General features: G+C 63.7%; 4 protein-coding genes across 4 annotated transcripts in view; 1 reads left to right on the top strand and 3 right to left on the bottom strand.

The window, feature by feature from the left end:
• Nucleotides 1-226: 226 nt before the first annotated feature.
• On the bottom strand, nucleotides 227-4,443 carry LOC311159131 (VPS9 domain-containing protein 1-like). The gene is made up of 11 exons (XM_084215037.1): nucleotides 4,329-4,443; nucleotides 4,117-4,169; nucleotides 3,950-4,037; nucleotides 3,749-3,834; nucleotides 3,199-3,659; nucleotides 2,953-3,082; nucleotides 2,683-2,876; nucleotides 2,529-2,610; nucleotides 2,305-2,409; nucleotides 1,247-1,595; nucleotides 227-1,169 (listed from the first exon to the last, which is right to left on the bottom strand). The coding sequence occupies exons 1-11, from the start codon at nucleotides 4,368-4,370 to the stop codon at nucleotides 351-353; spliced, it is 2,409 nt and encodes an 802-aa protein (XP_084071163.1). The 5' UTR covers nucleotides 4,371-4,443; the 3' UTR covers nucleotides 227-350.
• A 75-nt stretch (nucleotides 4,444-4,518) lies between these two features.
• On the bottom strand, nucleotides 4,519-6,004 carry VPS9D1 (VPS9 domain containing 1; the record flags this gene model as incomplete). The annotated part of the gene is made up of 5 exons (XM_084214962.1): nucleotides 5,877-6,004; nucleotides 5,352-5,424; nucleotides 5,176-5,268; nucleotides 4,915-5,077; nucleotides 4,519-4,642 (listed from the first exon to the last, which is right to left on the bottom strand). Coding segments are annotated over exons 1-5 (570 nt in total), but the record flags the coding sequence as incomplete, so codon positions are not given.
• A 111-nt stretch (nucleotides 6,005-6,115) lies between these two features.
• On the top strand, nucleotides 6,116-13,845 carry ZNF276 (zinc finger protein 276). Its single transcript, XM_084214862.1, has 11 exons — nucleotides 6,116-6,275; nucleotides 7,494-7,803; nucleotides 7,984-8,036; nucleotides 8,646-9,146; nucleotides 9,986-10,064; nucleotides 11,055-11,135; nucleotides 11,442-11,552; nucleotides 11,627-11,702; nucleotides 12,020-12,137; nucleotides 12,373-12,472; nucleotides 13,102-13,845. Exons 1-11 carry the CDS (start codon nucleotides 6,131-6,133, stop codon nucleotides 13,385-13,387), a joined length of 1,860 nt encoding a protein of 619 aa, XP_084070988.1. The 5' UTR covers nucleotides 6,116-6,130; the 3' UTR covers nucleotides 13,388-13,845.
• Nucleotides 13,846-13,882: 37 nt separating this feature from the next.
• The window catches only part of FANCA (FA complementation group A), a gene marked incomplete at its 5' end in the record, with an annotated part of 32,527 nt that continues 27,321 nt past the window's right edge, over nucleotides 13,883-19,088 (bottom strand). Inside the window, 7 exons of the mRNA XM_084214861.1 lie at nucleotides 13,883-14,066; nucleotides 14,783-14,872; nucleotides 15,426-15,567; nucleotides 15,933-16,002; nucleotides 16,369-16,474; nucleotides 17,655-17,717; nucleotides 18,760-18,901. Of these exons, the coding sequence (XP_084070987.1) occupies nucleotides 13,959-14,066; nucleotides 14,783-14,872; nucleotides 15,426-15,567; nucleotides 15,933-16,002; nucleotides 16,369-16,474; nucleotides 17,655-17,717; nucleotides 18,760-18,901 (721 nt within the window). The 3' untranslated portion in view covers nucleotides 13,883-13,958. The remainder of the gene's footprint in view (nucleotides 14,067-14,782; nucleotides 14,873-15,425; nucleotides 15,568-15,932; nucleotides 16,003-16,368; nucleotides 16,475-17,654; nucleotides 17,718-18,759; nucleotides 18,902-19,088) is intronic.

Genomic DNA, 19,088 nt, shown 5'->3' with positions numbered 1-19,088 from the left:
TCTCCTTCCTCTGTATCACCCTGGGGACAAGAATACCTCCATGATACCCCAGGTTCTGCTCCCTTTTAAGAGGATTTTGGCCCCTAGTCTCGGGGAGAGAGGAGCTGATCCTGCAGAATGATGTGCTGTCAGGTATCACTGCACTCCTGCCCCTGGACCAGGCATCTTGCTCCCCTCACCAGGACCAAACACTCCATGCTGAGGCAGCCACTTTACTGATGCACAGAATAATTTACAGCAGCAGTGCCCGGGCTGGAGCAGGGCCCAGGCACCTGTCTTGGCAGCTGACGAGTCCGGCTCCTTGTGCCATCAGCGGCCGTGCCCCCCTCCCCAGGGGCCGCAGGGCCGTGTCAGGAGCGGGGCGCAGAGCCCTCGGCCAGCAGCATGTCCAGCTCGGTGCGCTGCAGCCAGAGGCGCTGCTGCCGCTCCCCGCGCAGCTCCTGCCCGCGGTGCCGGCCGCGGCAGGCGCGGCCCACGGCGCAGCCGCCGCCGTGCAGCTGCCGGCACGTGCTGCAGCAGTACGAGGGCAGCATGCCCCGCTGCAGGCACGAGTGCAGCTGGTAGCAGGGCAGCTCTGGCGTGGCCTGGGCGCAATCCCGGGGCTCCCCCAGCACCTGGGGACTTCTGTCGGTCCGCACCAACTCCGGCTCCAGGAAAGGGTGAGAGGAGGTGTCCGGACCAGTGCTGCCCCCAGGCTCTGGCCCAAGCGTGCTGTCACAGCGGCCCCAGCCCCTCGTGGGCATGTCCTGAGGGTCCCTCCACAGTACTGGGGGGGCTGTGTCCTTGCTGCCGCTGTCCTCAGGGCTCTCTGGACTCTCTTGGTAGAGATCCACGCCGTCACCACAGTCGGCAGCCGCCCTGGGCTGCATCCCCAGGTCCTGCAGCATCTCCGGATGCCCCTTGGCACCCCCGGCCCGGTGCCGCGCCTCCAGCAGCTCCTCGGCGCGGGGCCACCGCAGCTGCGGCGCCAGCTCTGCCAGGATCTCACACTCCAGGCGGCAGGCCAGGAAACCAACAGCGGCGGCGATCAGCGCGGGCCCCGGGGGCAGCCGGCCCACGGCCAGGCGGTGCCGGTCCTGCCGCTCGTAGCCCAGTTGGCCCAAACTCCGCACCAGGTCGGCTTCGGGGAGCGCTGGGCGCAGCAGGTGCACGTAGGTGCCGGAGAAGGTCTGCAAAGGAGAGCGGGAAGAGTGGCTGGAGGTGTCTGGGTACCCCCACAACATCCCCTCGCCACCTCGGGCCTCACCAGGATGGTGCCGAACTCCCGGCGCCACGGGAAGAGGTAGAGGTTGACGGCCGCCAGCTCCAACAGGCGGAAGGCGCTGGCCAGGCCTCGCAGCGCCAGCCCGGGGTCGGGGCGGTCCCGCAGCCCCCGGGCCAGCAGTGCCAGGGCGTCCTCCTGTAGGGCCTCCAGCAGCGCCGGCTCCTGCTGCAGCCGCTGCCGCAGCCGCTCCGCCACGGCGGGGCCGGGGCAGGTCCCGGCGGGGCCGAACTCCCGCTCCAGAGAGCGGCGGTACTCCTGGTGAAACTCCTGCCGCAACTCCTGCCCGTAGTGCTGCCGGTGCTCCTGCCGCAGCGCCGAGCCTGCACACATCCTGCGGGTACAGCAGCGTGACACCCCACCCCGGTACCCCCTCCCGAACCTGCCAAGATCCCCAGCCAAAGCCTTCCTCCCCCGAGGCCTCCCGGGCACCTCCCTGGTCCCAGTGCCCCCGGCGTCACTCCCCAGCCCTGGTTCGCCCCGTTTCCTCCCACCGAGGGCTCCCGGTGTTCCCACCCGGCCCCGGTTCCGCCCCGGTCCCGGTTCCCCCGGCACCTGCCGGTCCCGGCCGCTCGCGCTCCCTTCCCGCTCCCCTTCCGTGCGCACCGGGCCGGAACGCACGTGCCGCCCGTAGCTCCGCCCCCGGGGCGGGGCTGAGCCAGCGCCACAGCGCCCCCCGCTGGGCGGGAGGACCCGCGGAGCGGCGGCAGCACCTGCCCGGGGGGTGGGGGTCCCGCGCCGCCCCCTCCTCACTGCAGCGACTCCACGTAGGACAAGGCGCTCTGCAGGGACGTCAGGCAGTACCCCTCCTCCCCGATCAGGTACCTGTGCCCACACCCATCGCACTGTCACCAACGGGACACCACCCCGGGCACCGCAGCATCATGGCTGGGACACTGCCACGACCAGGACACCATCACATCCACCGCCCCTCAGCCCTGCTGCTATTCTGACCCACCCCTCGCCCTGACAGCCCCGTCCCAGCAGAGTGCCGGTGTCCTGAGCGCAGGGGTATCAGCACGGCCCAGCCCCCTGGCACGTACCCCTCATGGATGAACTCCTCCAGGGCCGCACACTCAGAGAGCAGCTGGGGCAGCCCCGTCTGCAGCACCACGTAGGACAGGATGGGCAGCAGGTCGTCTGCCCCGCTGTGACAACAGGGGCCGTCAGCCACGGTGGCCACAGGGACTGGTGCCCCAACACGGTGCTGGCACCAGGCTCCCCGCCTGCCCTCTCTCCCCGTGCTCTCCGTGGCTCCTGCACTCACATGGCGGCCGTGGCGAGGCTCCGGGCGTCCCGGGTGCCGCAGTACTCCTCGGCGCACTCGCAGATGCCGCGCAGGGCCCGCACTGCGGCACAGGGCGGGCGTCAGGCTCGCCGCCACCCCCGGGCCCCGACCCCGCGCCCCCAGCGCCGCTCACCGATGCACTCCAGCTTCCTGCGGGGACAGCTCTCCAGCGGGATCAGGCGCAGGTCCTGCACGGCCGAGGCGTACGCGGGGCGGCCGGGGCCGGGCGGGAAGAGGCGCGAGGCCAGCCCCATGTCGGCGGGGCTGGCGTGCCGGTGCCGCTCCATGCTGCGCGCCAGGGCCGCCTCGCGGGGCTGCTGCACGGTCCTGCGGGCACGGAGGTGACAGGGGGTGCCAGGAAGGGGTCAGTGGGTCACAGACCCTCCAAGGTGGGTCGTGGTACCTGTAGAGGGCCAGGAGCGGGGCCCACAGTGGGGGGAAGAAAGCCTCCTCCAGGCAGGCCAGGCACTGGTCCTTGCCGGCGGCGGTGCCGAGCCCCTCGAAGGCCAGCAGAGTCAGAGCCAGGAGCCTGTCTGGGAAGGGCGAGGCACACAGCACGCTGGGACCCCTGTCCTACCCACACTGGGACCCCCCATCCTGCTCATCCTGTGCCCCCCGACCGCTCCACATTCCCGCGGCTGACCCTCACCGATGGCATTGTGGATGTCCCTCACGACGCCCTTCAGCAGCTCCGGCAGTGCCGTGTCCTGCCCGGAGCTGGCCTGGGGCTCTGCGGGGGCCCAGCCCTCGGGGGACGCCAGGAACCGCTCCAGGTCCTCGAAGGAGCTCTCCCGGGGGGGCTCGGGGGGCTCGGCGGGCCCCGGGGCGCCGCTGTCGGCGAGGGGGGTGCTGGACTGGCTGTGCCGCAGCGCGGCCGGGCCGTGCTCGGGCACCGAGAACATGCAGTGCAGGCTGCGGGACGCCCGGAGCCGGCGGCCCCCGGGCTCGGCGGGCAGCGAGGAGCCCCCCGCGTCCAGCGACAGGAAGGACAGAGCCGAGGGGGAGGCGGGAGAGGCGTCGGCGGGGCCGCGGCTGACGGCAGGGTAGAGCCGGGCGTACACCGCACACTGCAGCCGCCGCAGCAGCTGCGAGATGGGGTGCTCGGGGCAGCTGTGGGCAGAGGGATGGGGTGGGCAGGGGGCACCGGCAGCACCTGCAGCCCCCTCGCTCTGGCAGGGCCGTGCCCACCTCAGGAGTACCTCAGGAGGCAGGAGAAGAGCCCTGACACCACGGAGAGATCCGCCGGGCTCCGCTTCAGCTGCGCCTTCCACTGTCTTGGCCAGTCCTGGGGAGTGTCCAGGGCTGGTCAGGGGGATGGTGCAGTACCCTGCCCCGTGGCACACCCTCCTGCCCCGTGGCACAGCCTCCAGCCCTGCCAGCAGCCCCTGGCACACACTCACGTGGTCCTGCTCATACTCAAGGATGGCAGCGTAGAGTGCTCGCTGCTCCTGCTCCTCGGGGGTGAGTGCCACGCTGCTGGAGAACCTCCTGGGGACACCCCGGGCCAATGAGGGCACTGCTGGGTGTCCCCAGAGCTCAGGGTCCCTGCGGTGACATCCCCACTCACCGGTTGGCCGCCTCCTGCAGCCGCAGCCGCCGCTCCTCCATCTTGCGCTGCAGCTGGGCCAGGCACAGTTAAGGGACCAGAGCCACCAGCGTGCTCACCCACTGCCCTTCGCCCTCCTCCGTCCCCCAGCTGGGACCCCAAAGGCCTGCGTGGGGTCGGTGACAGCCAGGGCAGGGCAGAGGCTCTTGGAGCAATCCCACTGTGAAGGATACAGTCTCCTCCCGGGCCTTGGCGATCACCAGGTTCTCCATCATCTGCCGCTGCAGGGACAGCGTCTGCAGGGCAGGAGGGGAATTGGGAACATCCACCCACACCCCATGGCCACCAGTGGGGAGTGGGGGTCCCCCAGGGACCCTCTCCCTGCCTGGCAGCCGGTTCTGTCTGGCTCCCAGCTCCTCCCCAGTCCCCACTTGCCAGGGATGTTTTCTGCATGGCCTGGCTTGGGTTCAGCCGCGCCACCCGTGCCTCGTAGGCCGCCTTCAGCTTCTGGTTCTGCAGGGAGGCCTCCTCCAGCGGGGTCAGCTCCCTGTAGGAACAGCCTGAGCACTCGCCACAGGGCACAGGACACGTGCCAGGACCACATCCTGCTCGTGACCCCGCAGACGGGCATGGAGCCACGGCCAGTCCTTGTGTGACAGTTCTTGCCAGACTGTGCGTCCCCAACCCCTTGTGTTTGAACCCCCCATGTCCCAGCCCTGTATCGAGCCCACCTCAGCCCCCCATGCTCCACCACTCTGTGTCCCAGCCCCGTGACCCAGTCCCCGTGTGACCCAGCTCCCAGGTCCGAGCTCCCCGTACTTCCGTGCGCTCTGTGCCTCGGCAATCTGCAGCTTCTGGAAGATCTCTGGGGGCAGGAATGGCGAGAGCTTTCCCCCCTCGTCCGAGCAGACACGACGGTGCCTCGGGAGGGGCGCAGGGCCCCCGCCCCGCTCCTGTGCAGCTGCTTTCACCTGGGCCTTCCCTGGAGAGGGGGCAGGACAGGCCGGCTGTGCCCCACCACCAGCCTGGCCCTGCGGGGACACCCGGCTCCCCAAAACGGGACCCGCTCCCCTCACTCACCCAGCGCCGCTGCGATGGATTTGACCCTCTCCAGGCACTGCTCCGCCAGCTTCAGCAGTTTTGGGGTGTCAGGGGTGACCCCCTCGCTGTTCTCTGTGGGGAGGGCGTGTTGAGGGCACTGCAGACCTGCAGGGACCGCCCTGGTTCCGCGGGGGGGACACGGGGTCCTGCCCTACCTGTCCCTGCCGCCTCCTCCTGCAGGGCCTGGGCGATCAGGGTGATGCTCTTCAGGTACTCCACGTAGGCCTCCTGCCAAGGCGGGGGCTGAGCAGGGACCCCGCGGGCGGGGAGCTCGGGAACCCCCCCGGCCTCGGGAGATCGCAGCTCCGGCTCCCAACGGGAGACGGGGGAGCCCAGGGATGCGGGGTCAGCCCGGGGATGCGGCCCCGGGAGTGGGGCGTGAGTCCGGGGCCGCGGGGGGAGCCCCGGGGTGCGGGTGAGCCCCGGGGTGCCGGATGAGACCGGGGATGCTGCCCGGCGGCTGGGGGTGAGGCCGGGGACGGAGCCGGGGGATGCGGAGGGAGCCCAGGGATGCAGGAGGAGGCCGGGGATGGGGAGGGATCCCGGGGATGCAGGAGGAGGCCGGGGATGCAGCCCCGGCGATCGGGGTTGAGCCCGGGGATACGGGGGGAGCCCCGGGGGTGCAGTCCTGGGGATGCGGCCGAACGCGGGGGTCCCTCCCCGGCCGTGCCCACTCTCACCCTGGTCCGCCCGGCGCTGTCCATGCCCAGGGCGCCGCTGGCCGCCCTCATGGCTCCCTGCAGCCCGCGGCCCCCCCGGCCCAGCGCGGGCCCCTCGCCGCCCCCCGGCGCGGCCATGGCCGCGGGGCCGCCCGGAACGGCGCGCTGGGGCCGCGGGCCCGCCCGGAGCGCGGCGGGACGGACCGGGCGCGGCGGGTCCCCCCGGCCGGCGGGGGCGCTGCGGGCGGGCGGAGCCGCCGGGCCCGGCGGGGACGATGAAGCGCGATCGGCGCGGGCGGTTCCTGGCGGCCCCGGGCGGCCCGCGGGCCCCCCCCGCGCCCCGCCGGACCCCCGGCACGGCCGCCCGCGGCTCCGAGCCCGCCGAGCCCCCCGCGGGCACCGCCTGCGCACCGGAGGCAGGTGAGGCCCGAGCGCGGGGACCGGGGCGGGGGGAGCGGGGGCACGGCCGGAGCCGCTTCCCCGGGGCCGGAGACCCCGCGGGGCGCCGGCGGGACCGGCCGCCACCGGGACGGCCTGCGAGGACCGGGTACGGGCGAGGCTCGGTATGGCGGGGCTCCCTCTGCACGGCCGGATCAGAGCCCCCGTCCCGGGGCGCGGTGCCGAGCGGGCGGCAGGTCAGAATTTGCCCGTTTGTGTGGAGTTTCTTCCCCCTGAAACACGGAACATCCCGGTGCCGGTAACGGCAAGGTAAGGAGGAATTCGGCACGCGGGGAGAGAGAGCGGGGAAACCTCCCGCTATCTCGGGGTGCTCGGCCCTGCCTGCTCCGGTTTGGCGGTGACCGGGACCTTCCCTCCATCACGGTTTGAGCGTGGTTGGGACCCTCCCGCCATCCCGGTTTGGGGTGCCTGGGACCCTCCCGCCACCCCGGTTCGGGGTTTGGGGTGGCTGATACCGCGTGTGCTGCAGCTGGGGCAGGAGATAAGCGGGATCTCCAACGGTTCCGGTGGGTGCTGGGACACCGGCGCTGCCCCGGGACAGCGGCTGGCACGCTGGGCACTCTGACGGGGGATTCAGCTCCCCAAGACTCTCCCCCGGAGGTGCTGCCCTGTCCCAACACTGCCACCACCCCGAGACCCCCATCGCTCCCGGCAGCCCTGGGAGCCCGCTCCACGCCAGGGCTCGGAGCGGCTGGGTTGGGTCAGGGCCGGGAGGGGGCTGTGCTCGGGGTTCCCTTCGCACCTGGGGTGCAGCGGAGGGATGGAGATCATCCCACAGAGCGGGGGCGCCGCAGGTGACACTGCCGGGTGACGCTGCCCCGCTCCAGGACACTGCTGGGGAGCTGAGGAATGGGACAGCCAGCGCTGGGGCACCCACGGGACACCATGCCAGCTGTAAATACTTGGGAGATAAACACCGGGGAAGAGCTGCTGAAACCGAGGGATGGCATTGGCAGAGTCCCGGGAGCCCCACAGCGCAGAGCAGGCTCTGCCGCTGTCACAGTGGGGCCAGAAGGGCTGATTTTGGGTCAGCTGCTGTCAGCAGGGTCTTTTCCTGCCTGGATTTTCCCTGCTTTGCTGAAGGCAGGGCTGAGGCAGCAGCTGGGATGAAGGGGAGGGGAGCGCCTTTGGGCGCCTCGGTGCCACCCCTCAGCAGCCGCGTTTGCTCCTCCCGGGCAGGAATCGGCAGAGCCCTGAGCACCGGCTACTGCCGCCTGTGCCATGGCAAGTTCTCCTCGCGGAGCCTGCGCAATGCCTTCGGCAAGGTGCCCGTGCTGGGGGAGAGCTCCGAGAAGCAGCGCCGCGTGGACCAGGTCTTCTTCGCCGACTTCCAGCGGCTGGTGGGCGTGGCGGTGCGGCAGGACCCCGCGCTGCCCCAGTTCGTCTGCAAGAAATGCCATGCCCAGTTCTACAAGTGCCGCAGCGTCCTCCGCACCTTCATCCAGAGGGTGAACACCTCGCCCACGGGCCACGCCAAGTCCAAAGGAAAGTACGTGGCCTTCCTCGCCTCCCAGGAGCAGCACCGTGCCGTGCTGCCCCGTGTTCCCCGTGCTGCCCCGAGCTGTGGCATGCTGTGCAGTGTTGCTCCGTGCTGCCCCGTGTTCCCCCGTGCTGCCCCGTTGTCCCTCTGTAACCCCCAAACCCCACTGTGTCCCTCTGGTCTTTGCAGGAGCAGCGGGGTCCAGGCGCAGCCGGGAATGGAAGGAGGTGCCTCTTGCCTGGGTGAGTGCCCACTCCCCTTTTCCTTCTGCCCCAGCACCAGTGGAGGGCTGGGATGATGGGTGGTGGGAAATGACCATGTCCACGGGGTTCTGGTGTCCTTTGACACAGCTGGTTAAGGTTCTGCTTCCTCCCTTTGGCTGCTCAGGAGTATCTTCAGCTTCCTGAGCTGGGCCAAACAGGCAGAGGCTCAGCTGGGGGTGGGAAGAGCAGGCAGAGCAGATTTGGGTGGCAGTGCCAGGCTTGTCCCAGCTGGTGCCAGACACTGGGGACAATTGGAAATACCTTTTCAGCTGTGAATGATGGAGGTGGTGCAGCCACTGACCCTGGAGATATTTAAGGAAAGACTGGATGTGGCACTCAGTGCTCTGGTGTGGCTGACAGGGTGGTGTTTGGTCGTGGGTTGGACTCGGTGATCTCAAAGGTTGTTTCCAGCCTCAATGGTTCTATGAGGAAACAGGAGCAGGTGCTGGCACTGCCCCGGCGCAGCCCTCTGGGGTGGCTCCCACCTGCCTCGTGGGGCAGCCCTGGGAGGGGGAGCAGACCCACATCCCTGTCCCCTCGGCGTGCCCCCCGTGGCCAGGCCTGACTGCGCTCCTCTCGCCCGGGCAGTTGACCTGATCACGTCGAGCCCGCAGTGCCTGCACAGCCTGGTGCGCTGGGCGCACGCGCACGCCGGCGGCTGCGCCTCGGTGCCCGCGCTGCGCAGCGTGCTCTCCTCCGAGTACTGCGGCATCATCCGCGCCGTCTGGGGCTGCGGCGACGGCCACGACTACGTCATGGACACGGACTCGGACTGCAGCTCCGCGCTGCTCGACAACGCCGTGGCCGTCAAACGCGAGTGGGGCAAGGGCTCGGCGCAGCAGCGCTTGACTGACAACGGGGCCGGGGCGGACGGTGCCGAGGCCGTTCCTGCTCCCAAAGGCCAGCACGCTGCAGTAAGGACGGCTCCTTGCCAGCAGCCCGCCAGCAAAGGGACCACGGCGGCGCCGCTGAGTGTGGAGAAGGAGCCGCCGCAGGACAGGGATCCGTCTCCCTCGCGGCTGGACGGCGCCGCCTCCATCCGGGAGCAGGCCTTGCCGCAGCCCGTCTCCCCTCTGAGCACTGCCACAGGTAAGGGATTTGCTTCCTGAGCTCTGTTCCGGCCCCAGTGGAAAGACAGGGAGCTGGAGAGGTGGCTCAGGGAGTGACAAGGGGCTGGGCCCACTCCTTGGAGACTGCTGTTCCTCAAGGAAGGGCACAGATCCTTCTGGGAAGTGCTCAGAGATTGGCCTCTGACTGGGGAGGAGGATGCTGAGCTCTGCAGAAGGGACAGGGGAACACAGAGTCATGTTCCTGACCCTGTGTGCTGTTCCCGTTCTGGTAGAGGGGAGACCCTGCTGCCAGGCTCTTCCTGGGGATATGGAATGGTCACTGGGTCCTCAGCACTGTGTTTGCCAGATGTTTCTTTTGGCTCGACCCTGAAGCTGGGTTTCCCTGCTGTGTAGCAGCTGATGCTGAATCCCAGGAGGCCTTTCTGCCCCTAAAGGAAGACTGCTGAGTGGATTTGGGCTGGGTGCACTGCCCCAAACACCACTAACAGAAGTGAGGAACTAACACCCCTTTTGAGTTCCAGAAGTGGGGCTGTGTTTAGCTCCAGCACCCGCAGGAGATGTCAGCTGCTGGACGCAAGAATGGTAGCTGGGACTTGCCTGGGGACAATTCTTTCAGTTACAGATGTCACAGGAGGAACCAAAAGCTGCTCCTGGGAGCTGCAGGGTCAGGGTGGAGCTCAGGGAGAGCCGTTTCTGGGCAGAGGGGACAGTTTGGTTCAAACAGTCACTGATTGCCACGGAGCACGTGTTCCCCACGGCGCGACCACGCGAGTGCAGCCGGAGCAGTCGGCTCCTCCTCGGCCGCCGTGGGTCTGCTGCTTTTCCTTGTAACCCACCGTGTTCTCCTTCCTTCCCTAGGACAGTTGAGTGGGAAGCAGGTTCTGTCTGCAACGTCGGATGAGCGGGTAAAAGACGAGTTCAGTGACCTTTCTGAGGGGTGAGAGAAGAGTGGGTTTAAAATAGCCTAAATGTCTTCTTTGCCAGTGGGAACCCCCAGCCCTGGGGGCTCGGAGCGGTGGCTCTGCCGCAGCCATCACGGAGCTCACGGCGCCGGGGCTCTGAGCTCCCTCCTCTGCTCTGGGGGGTTTGCACACACGTGTGCTCCGTGTTTGTGGGCTGCTCCCAGCAATCCTGGCCCTGCTTGGTCCCCTCTCTGCTGGGGAAGGAGCTGTGCTGGGAGCTGCTGTGGGAGAGCAGTGGGAGCAGGCACAGGGTGGCGCGTGGAGAAACCACCTTGTTTGCTCCTGGGGAGAGCCTTTAACTGGGAAATGGGAGAGGGAGGGACCTGGCAGCTCTGCAGTCCGTTGTGAGTGAGGATTTGGCTCAATCCAGCACAGAGGTTTGGAATGGGGCTGTAAATACACGAATCGAGGCGCTGCGAGTCTAAAGGGCCAAGTGCAGAGTGACTCCAGTGTCAGCTGAGCCTGTCAGCTGTCACATTAAAAGGGCCACAAGGATTTATTGCCTATTTCCTGTCTTCAGGAATTAATTGCTTCTTGTATGGTTTAAGGCCTAAAAGGAGGAGAAAGGAAAGTCCAAATGTGGCTGTTACATTTGGAGGAATACAGAATGACCCGCAGCTTCATTAACCTGTGCCAGACAATTGTGTGACATTCTTGCTCCACAAAATTCCTTTTCCCAGTAGAGGAAGCAGCAGCCACATCCCTCACCCATGAATAGATCCTTTCAGTAACAGCCAGTTTTTTGTTCTTCTGACAGTGGTTTGATTATTCTTGCAGAGATTTAGCCCTAAAAGGACCAGGTTTGGGTCCTTGCTGTGTTCACCGGCGCTGTGTTTGCCTGGGGAGAGGACGGGGAGGAGGAGAACACGTGCCGTGGGGGAGATGGATGTGCTGGGAATGGGGCGCTGCTGGTGCTGAGGGTCAGCCCGAGGCCACCTTGGTAAAGGGCAGCTTCTGTCTCTCAGGGACTTCTTGAGCGACGATGAAAGCGAGAAGAGAAACGTGCAATCCTCCGACGACTCCTTCGAGCCTTACCCCGAGAAGAAGTAAGGGGCTCTCGGGGGGGTGGGGGGCTGGTGCCCACCCCCGTGGGGCTGACTTGTCTTTCCTTATGGCTCTGTTCCCTACACATTCCTCCCTGGGGGTCACAGAGATGCTCCCAAGCTCCCCACTGGGTTAAACTGGCTGGGTCCTCATCCCCAGCCTGGCATAGCCACAGCCTGGCTCATGTGCCTGGGGCTGTGTGCGTTCCTGCTCTGCCAGGTCACAGGCAGGTGTAACAGCTGGGGACACTTTGGTGGGTCTAAAACCAAGATCAAGTCTTAAACCACTGTCCTGGTTCTTTCTTGGAGGGTTTCTGGCAAGAAAAGCGACAGTAAAGAAGCAAAGAAGGCGGAAGAGCCCAAAATAAGGAAGAAGCCGGGTCCTAAGCCAGGCTGGAAAAAAAAAATCAAATGTGAAAGGTGAGGAGGGTCCCTCGGGGCTGGGCTGAGCTGCAGCCCCACACGCACAACACCTCACACTCCTCTGCTTGCAGGGAGGAGCTGCCCACCATCTACAAGTGTCCTTACCAGGGCTGCACCGCTGTCTACAGAGGGGCTGATGGCATGAAGGTGAGCTCGGGCTCTGCTCCTGTCCCACACTGCTGGCTCCCAGTACTCTTGGAGTCACATTGAACAGAGGATCCCTGATGGGTTTAATTCCCCACCCTGCTCGGCAGGAGGCAGTGAGCTACTAAAAGCAGCCTGCTGGGAGTCCTGGCAGCCTGCCACTGGCTCACAGCGGCCCTTGGAACAGGCTGCGCTGTGTCCAGCTGAAGCCCCTGCTGCCAGGGCTGGATTGGGACGCAGATCCTGGTTTTGCACGTGGTGGTCTCGGTGTTTGGGGATCCAAGTTGTTCCCTGTCAGAAGCTCTGTCCTTGCTTTGCAGAAACACATCAAAGAGCACCACGAGGAGGTGCGGGAGAGGCCCTGCCCTCACCCTGGCTGCAACAAGGTGTTCATGATCGACCGGTACCTGCAGCGGCACGTCAAGCTCATCCACACAGGTGAGTGCCAGCAGCTGGCAGGGCACACACCCCCTCCTGTGCCCTGACAGAGGTGCTGAGGCCCGGGGGAAAGGGGGGACGGGGCTGCCTGTGTGCCTGTGAACGTGCAGCAAGCTGTTGTGCAGGGGGCAGGAGGCAGGGGAGGGGTTCAGACTCGCACAGGGAGTGTGGCAGCTGCGTGTGCAGGGCACATCCTGGAGCTGGGCAGAGCCATGACCCCCTGTTTCCGTGGCAGAGGTACGGAACTATATCTGTGATGAGTGTGGGCAGACCTTCAAGCAACGCAAACACCTCTCGGTCCATCAGATGCGGCACTCGGGAGCGAAGCCCCTGCAGTAAGTGAATCCAGTGGGGAGCAGAGGGGGCAGTCACTGACCCTGGCACTGTAATTCTGGGATGCAAACCCTGCCTGGAGCTGGCAGCGTCCTGGCTGGATCACTTTAAATGGAATGAGTGAGGGCAGGGTCATGGAGCGCCTCTGCTATGAGGAAAGGCTCAGAGTGCTGGGTGTGTTCAGGCTGGAGAAGATTCCAGGGACACCTTCAAGCCCCTTGCAGGGCCTAAAGGGGCTCCAGGAGAGCTGGAAAGGGATTTGGGACAAAGTCCTGGAGTAACAGGACAAGGAGCAATGGCTTCCCACTGCCAAAGGGCAGGGTTAAATGTGATTTTGTGAGGGCCTCACAATATCCTGTGAGGATTGTGAGGCCGTGGCACAGGTTGTGGACTCCCCATCCCTGGAAGTGTTCAAGGCCGAGCTGGACAAGGCTTGGAGCAGCCTGGGGTAGTGGAAGGTGTGGGGGATGTGGATGGTGGCGGGGGGTGGGGTGCGATGTGCTGTTAGGTCCCTTCCCACCCAAACCAGCCCAGGATCCTGTGATTCAGTGCAGTGCCCATTCCCAGCAGCTGCTCCAGCCCCAGCACTCCTGGCTGAGCAGGCTGGTGCTGAGCCCCTGTGCCCCGGCAGGTGTGAGATCTGCGGGTTCCAGTGCCGCCAGCGCGCCTCCCTCAAGTACCACATGACCAAACACAAAGCCGAGGCCGAGCTGGAGTTCGCCTGCGACCAGTGCGGGAAGCGCTTCGAGAAGGCGCACAACCTCAACGTGCACATGTCCATGGTGCACCCTCTGACCCAGACTCAGGACAAAGGCAAGGCGCTGGAGCCAGAGCCCCTCCTGCTCCTCACTCCTGCAGGGACTGCGCAGGGCCAGGCGGTGAAGCCAGAAGTGACTGCGGAGCCCGAGCCCACCTGAGGGGACGGAGCCGGCCCAGCCCCGCAGGAGCCATTTCGGCGCTGGAGATTTTTAATCTACGTTTTAGTCTCCCAAAGAACTCGGTGGAATTAGCTTCAGCTTGCTCAGAAAAGGCTTGTTCTCATGCAGTGATTGCCATGCTCACGTCTGATTCAGCAGTGTTGTACTAAGAGTGTCTAATCCCAGGGGGAGGGACCTTGGCAGCGCCCTCCGTGTCCCCAGCCCCGCGCACACGTTGTACAAACCAAGTTGGCCACAACTGTTCCCTGCCTGCACAGAGGTGCCCCTGGGGGCTCGAGGGGGGACAGAGGACAGTGGGACAACTTTAAGGAGACATTTTTGTTTTGGAAAAGAAGAAAAAAAAAAAAAAACAACAAACAAACCAACAGCATAATTATGAGTCCCAAAGCAAGTCTAAACTGAAAATTTGTAACCTACTTTTTATTGTAACAAGAGCTTCATGGTTATGCTTGTAATAAATTATTTACAAAGTAATTTGAAAAAAATGGCCCAGGTGAGAAAGGTGGCTCCTTGTGTTAGGTGTAGGTGAGGTGTTGGCTGAGTCCATTCCTCAGAACAGTTCCAGCTCTTCCTCCAGCTCCACGTCCACAGCAGGCCGTGAGAAGTGCAGAAGGGTGGCTCCCAGCTCCGGGTCGAGTTCTTCACAGGTGCTGAGGAGCTGGAGAGAGGGCAGGGAGCCAGTTTAGATCTGCTCCAGCTTCCCCAAAGCCAGCTCCAGCAACCACGGGGCGTTTTGAGCCTTCTTAGCCAAGCACAGGCAGAGGAGGGAAACTTCCACCCATGGCCGTGGCTGTGCCCGACAATTCCCTCGGAGGGAGCTGGAGCGGCCACACGAGGGCAGGGCCGGATGTGCTGGGAACGGGGGAGGAGGAGGCCATGGCACGGCCGAGCACCAGGGGTGCCGCTGCTCCCAGGTGGGTCAGGGGAGCTCAGAGCATCCCCGGTGGGTCAGGGGAGCTCAGAGCATCCCAGGTGGGTCAGGGGAGCTCAGAGCATCCCCAGGTGGGTCAGGGGAGCTCAGAGCATCCCCAGGTGGGTCAGGGGAGCACAGAGCATCCCAGGTGGGTCAGGGGAGCACAGAGCAGCCCAGGTGGGTCAGGGGAGCACAGAGCATCCCAGGTGGGTCAGGGGAGCACAGAGCATCCCAGGTGGGTCAGGGGAGCACAGAGCAGCCCAGGTGGGTCAGGGGAGCACAGAGCATCCCAGGTGGGTCAGGGGAGCACAGAGCATCCCCAGGTGGGTCAGGGGAGCACAGAGCATCCCAGGTGGGTCAGGGGAGCACGGGGCTTGGCACAGGGAGGGGATCAGTGTCCGAGGGAGCTGCAGGAGCACTCCCAGCTCACGCTAGCAGAAAAGGGAGAGCGCTGCTCCTACCGGCTGGATGTTGCCAAGGCTCTGGGCAGGGCAGTGTGGGATGGCTCCCAGCAGGAACTGCCGGGCTGCAGAGATCAGCTCCAAGGGATCCTGCATGACACAGGAGAGACAGTGGAGGCAGAATGTCACCCTCAGCCCAGTCCCTGCTCCAGAAGAGAAGCAGAAGCCACAAGCCCACGCCCGAGGCTGTCACAGCTCAGAGGGCAGGGGGGTGTTTGGGGTTGGGAGCAGCCCTGGCAGTTCTCTCTGTCCCAGGGGATGAGGAACCTGCAGGAGCTCCCTCTGCTCTGCATGGGAAGGTGGGAACAAGAGAGATGCTGCAAGTGCTGCTGCAGGGGAAGAGCTGAAGAATAGGATCAGTTACAAGAGGTTTTAAGCTGGAGAGGGGTAGATTTAGACTGGGTTTTAGGAAGAAATTTTTCTCTGCGAGGGTGGGGAGGCCCTGGCACAGGTGCCTACAGCAGCTGTGGCTGCCCCTGGATCCCTGGAAGTGTCTAATGTCAGGTTGGATGGGGCTTGGAGCAGCCTGGGACAGTGGAAGGTGTCCCTGCCCAGGGAACAGGATGAGGTTTGAGGTAATTTCCAACCCAAACCATTTTGGGAGTCTGTGACAGGAGGAAAAAGGAGTCCAGGCTTTGCTTACATGTTCTGTGGGGTCTCGATCAGACTGTGGCAGGACTTCCCCTTCCACAAAGAGCTGCAGCAGCTGGATGTACATCTGGAGTGCCACGCTGAGGAAGGTGGGCTCCTGCTGGAGCAGCTCCTGCTGGAAGCTGGGGGTGAGGCTGGAGGGGGTCACACATGGGCTCTGTTAGCTCCAGGTCCATGGGACGCACACAGGCACGAGGCAAACGCAGCTGCTGCTCTGCCCTGTCTGATTGGAGTCCCATGGCATGCAGGGCCACCCCAGGAAGCGAAGCCAGCTCCAAAACCTTGTGTTTGCAGGGCTGGAGGGACACTTCTGGCACAGCTCTTTGGCAAAGGCACAGAGCTCCTCAAACCACCGAGCCTGATGAGGCGTTCTGTGGCTCAGGGCAGAGGTAACTGCTCCCCTAGAGGCCAGCAGTGCTGTTACCTCTGTGCCAGCTGCTGTGGGTGCTGGCCATGCCCCCCATGCCCCCAGTGCCCCCTCCCAGCCCGGCAGGGGTACCTGTAGAAGGCCAGGGGCAGGAGCCGGGTGTGCCGCTGCGAGGCCGCGCTGCGCAGGAACCTCCCGGGGGCTGCAGGGACAGGAGAGGCACTGAGACCTTCAGGGGGCCTCACCTCACCCTCCTGCCCCTGGAGCAGCTCAGGGCCTGCACAGTTTCCTTCCAGGCCACAATAAAGGCAGGTGCCTGGGGGTGGTGACCAGCAAGAGAAGGAAGTTGTCCCCTCGGGCTTTTTCTACCAGCCAGGACAAGGCTGAGTTCAGGCACTGCTGTCTTCAGCTGGGTCTGCCATGCTCTGGGGTAGGAGCAGGATGTTCTCAGCTTTCACACAAGTGGTTTTTGTGCTGCTTCCAAGGGCCCAGCAGCCCCTTCTCCCAGGGACACTCCAACCCAAGGGATGGGCCACCCATCCCTGCAGCCCCTGGGGACAGGACTCACCTCCCTCTGCTGAATGGAAGAGCAGTGGCCAGGATGTGCTCCTCCCCTGCAGGCACTGCAGGATCTGCAGGGACCATTCCAGAGATGTCTGGAAATCCACTCCTTCCTGGGGGTCAGAAAGGACAGGTCTGGTCTCATTGCTCTTGGGCTGAGGTTGCATCAGAGCAGGGAGGAGCCCCCACAGGAGGCTGCACATGAAATGCTCTGCTAAAGGACCTGAAGAATTCTCCCCAAGTCTTTCCCTCACCTGGCAGCCTGGATTCCCCCAGGGGAATTGGGCACCAGAGCAAGGCTGTGCCTTCCTCACCAAACCAGGCCAGCCCAGGGCTCCACTGAGAGAGGGCAAGGCTGCACCAGGGAATGGTTTGGGTTGGAAGGGACCTTAAAGATCATCCAATTCCATCCCTCTGTCATGGGCAGGGACACCTTCCACTAGACCAGGCTGCTCCAAGCCCCATCCAACCTGGATTAACCAAGAGACTACTGCACATCCTGCACCCACCCCACTGGAGCAGCACCTCTGACCTTTCTGGTGACAACATCTCTTGGGATTAATGTGGGGTTTCTTCTTTCATTACTCATTTCACATGGATTATCCTCCCAGCCCTGTCTGCTCAGGATATTTCCCTCCTCCCTGGCTCTTCCCCCAGACTCCCCCAAGGGCAGACTGAGACCAAGTGGTTATTTGTGCCTTGAATCTGCTCCCTGATCCCATCTGTGAGGTGACTCCCCAGCTGGCTGCACTTCAAAGCTGAGGTGACAGCAAAGGGACAGAAACGAGCCTTCCCAGGCAGCAGGATGCTCAGGGCAGGCAGCTGCTGGAAGCAGCCTGTCATCTTTGCTCCTTCACAAATAGCATTAAACCATTTGGAAAATAATGTCCCTCCTTCCTGGGCAGCCCTTCTGCCATGATGTACCACATTCCAGCCTGAGGAAAAACATCATCTGACAGATGTGAGATGCTGCACAGAAGCTGAGTGAGACACGAGGTTCCTGCACTACCTGGGAGGTGCAAAGTCTGATGTGCAAACTGGAAATAATAAATCATCCAGCAGGAGAAATAAAAGTGTTGAAAGGGGAGATAACGTCAGTGAGAGGAAAAGCCAGGTTTAATCTGATGGGAACAGAAGGGCTTTCTGCAGGCTTGTCTGGGGTGTTGCTGATCCCTTCCTCCTGGCAGAACAAGCTCCCAGCCTTCCCAGTGCTGCCACAAAGCATTTTTGGGCAGCAAACCAAGCTGATCAGACACATCCAGTGCCATGAGAGCTCCCTGGGGCTGAACTCACCTTTGGTGCTATTCTGGCTGAGATGAGATCCAGGACTGAGAAGAACAGCAGAGCAACAAGGAGCTGCAAGGAAAAGAGGCTGCCTGTCAGTTGTGCTGCAGTGGTGACTTGGAACTTGGCCTTTCCAGTCAGGGAATAACAACATTTCCCCAGGTGTGCTCCCAGCCTGGACCTGATGAACCACAGAGCGTTTCACCTGCTGGGACCAGGTACCCCCAGCCCTGCCACGGTTCTCACTGCCCCTGGCACCCTCCAGGAGCTCAGAGGTGAGGGCTGCAGCTGTTCCCTGTGTGCCAGGTGCCCTCAGTGACACCAGTTCCTGACTGGCAGCTTCTGGCTCCAGCCCAGTACAATCAGTGGGGGAGTCAGCCCCACAGGAACAGGAGCTGCTGCCTGCAGCAAGAAAACCTCCAGAGCAAACCTGAGGCCCAGGTTCTGCTTCAGCACTGTCACCTGTGTCCCTCTGGCACAGGGACACTCCCCAGGCTGAGCTCAGACCCTGGCTCTTCCCTGGAAAATCAGAGGCAGACCTGCAGGGCAGCAGCCCAGCCTCCTCCTCAGCAGAGCCTCAGAGATCTCCCCTCGCACTGAGGGACAGCCTGAGCCACTTCCTGCACCAGACTTGGGAAAACCCTCAGGAAATCTGTCTCTGGGAATCCCAGCACAACTTCCCAGAGCCCTTAAAATGCCTGCACTGCTGTCTCACAAACTTCCTGCATCTCCTCAACTTCCCAGCCAAGCTGCCCAAGCTAAAATCCACGAGGACTGCTCCTGTTGGAGGGAGTCCTGGCACGCCATGGATCGAGCTCTCCCTTTCTGCAGGGCTCTCTCCAGCTCCAGTTTTCAAAGCAGCTGTTGAACAGCCTTCCCAGGAGCCAGAATCTGAGGTAAAAGTTTAAGCTTGGAACAACTTTGCCTTGAGGATAAGAATTTAGCAACTGGCAATTTACGGCCACCTTTTATCAACTATCCACCAGCAAGATTTCCCAACTGGGATTACCAGGGGTGCAGCACTATCTCAGGACAACTCCTCCCAGTTAGAGACCTCCTCTTTCTGTTGTCAGGTGTAGGGGAGAGCAGAGGGATGGAGTGCACCCAGCCTTGCCTGCTCTGCATCAGTCCCCAGCCTCTCCAGTGCCTCTGTCCCTCGTCCTGGTGGAGACTGCTGCAGGATGGCCCCGTGGAGGAAGGCAGCTGAGAGCCAAGGAGGGTCAGAGACAGGGAAAGCTGCTCCTGAGCAGAGGAACCTGGGAAACAGAACAGGCATGTCATGGGTGTGCAGGTAAAAAAGGGGGAAAAGCCCTGCTGTGAATGAGGGGGAAACTGGGGACTTGGGCAAAGGTGGAAATTGTGACTGGGACAAGAAAATAAATCATTCTCTTCATAGGACAAGAAAATAAATCATTCTCTTCATTTTGGAGAATGATGCTACAT

The sequence above is a fragment of the Fringilla coelebs genome (assembly GCF_963513975.1).
Source record: "Fringilla coelebs genome assembly, chromosome: 14".
Lineage (NCBI taxonomy): Eukaryota > Metazoa > Chordata > Aves > Passeriformes > Fringillidae > Fringilla > Fringilla coelebs.
The sequence above is the reverse complement of the archived record's forward strand: the minus strand, read 5'-3'. Positions and strand labels throughout refer to the sequence as shown.

Coding starts and splice junctions, on each gene's coding strand:
- ZNF276 (XM_084214862.1), top strand. CDS start 6,131: ATGAAGCGCGATCGGCGCGGGCGGTTCCTGGCGGCCCCGGGCGGCCCG. Junction 7,804..7,983: donor CACGCCAAGTCCAAAGGAAA/GTACGTGGCCTT, acceptor TGGTCTTTGCAG/GAGCAGCGGGGTCCAGGCGC. Junction 9,147..9,985: donor CCCTCTGAGCACTGCCACAG/GTAAGGGATTTG, acceptor TTCCTTCCCTAG/GACAGTTGAGTGGGAAGCAG.
- LOC311159131 (XM_084215037.1), bottom strand. CDS start 4,370: ATGATGGAGAACCTGGTGATCGCCAAGGCCCGGGAGGAGACT. Junction 3,835..3,949: donor TTGAGTATGAGCAGGACCAC/GTGAGTGTGTGC, acceptor GACACTCCCCAG/GACTGGCCAAGACAGTGGAA. Junction 3,660..3,748: donor CTCTTCTCCTGCCTCCTGAG/GTACTCCTGAGG, acceptor CTCTGCCCACAG/CTGCCCCGAGCACCCCATCT.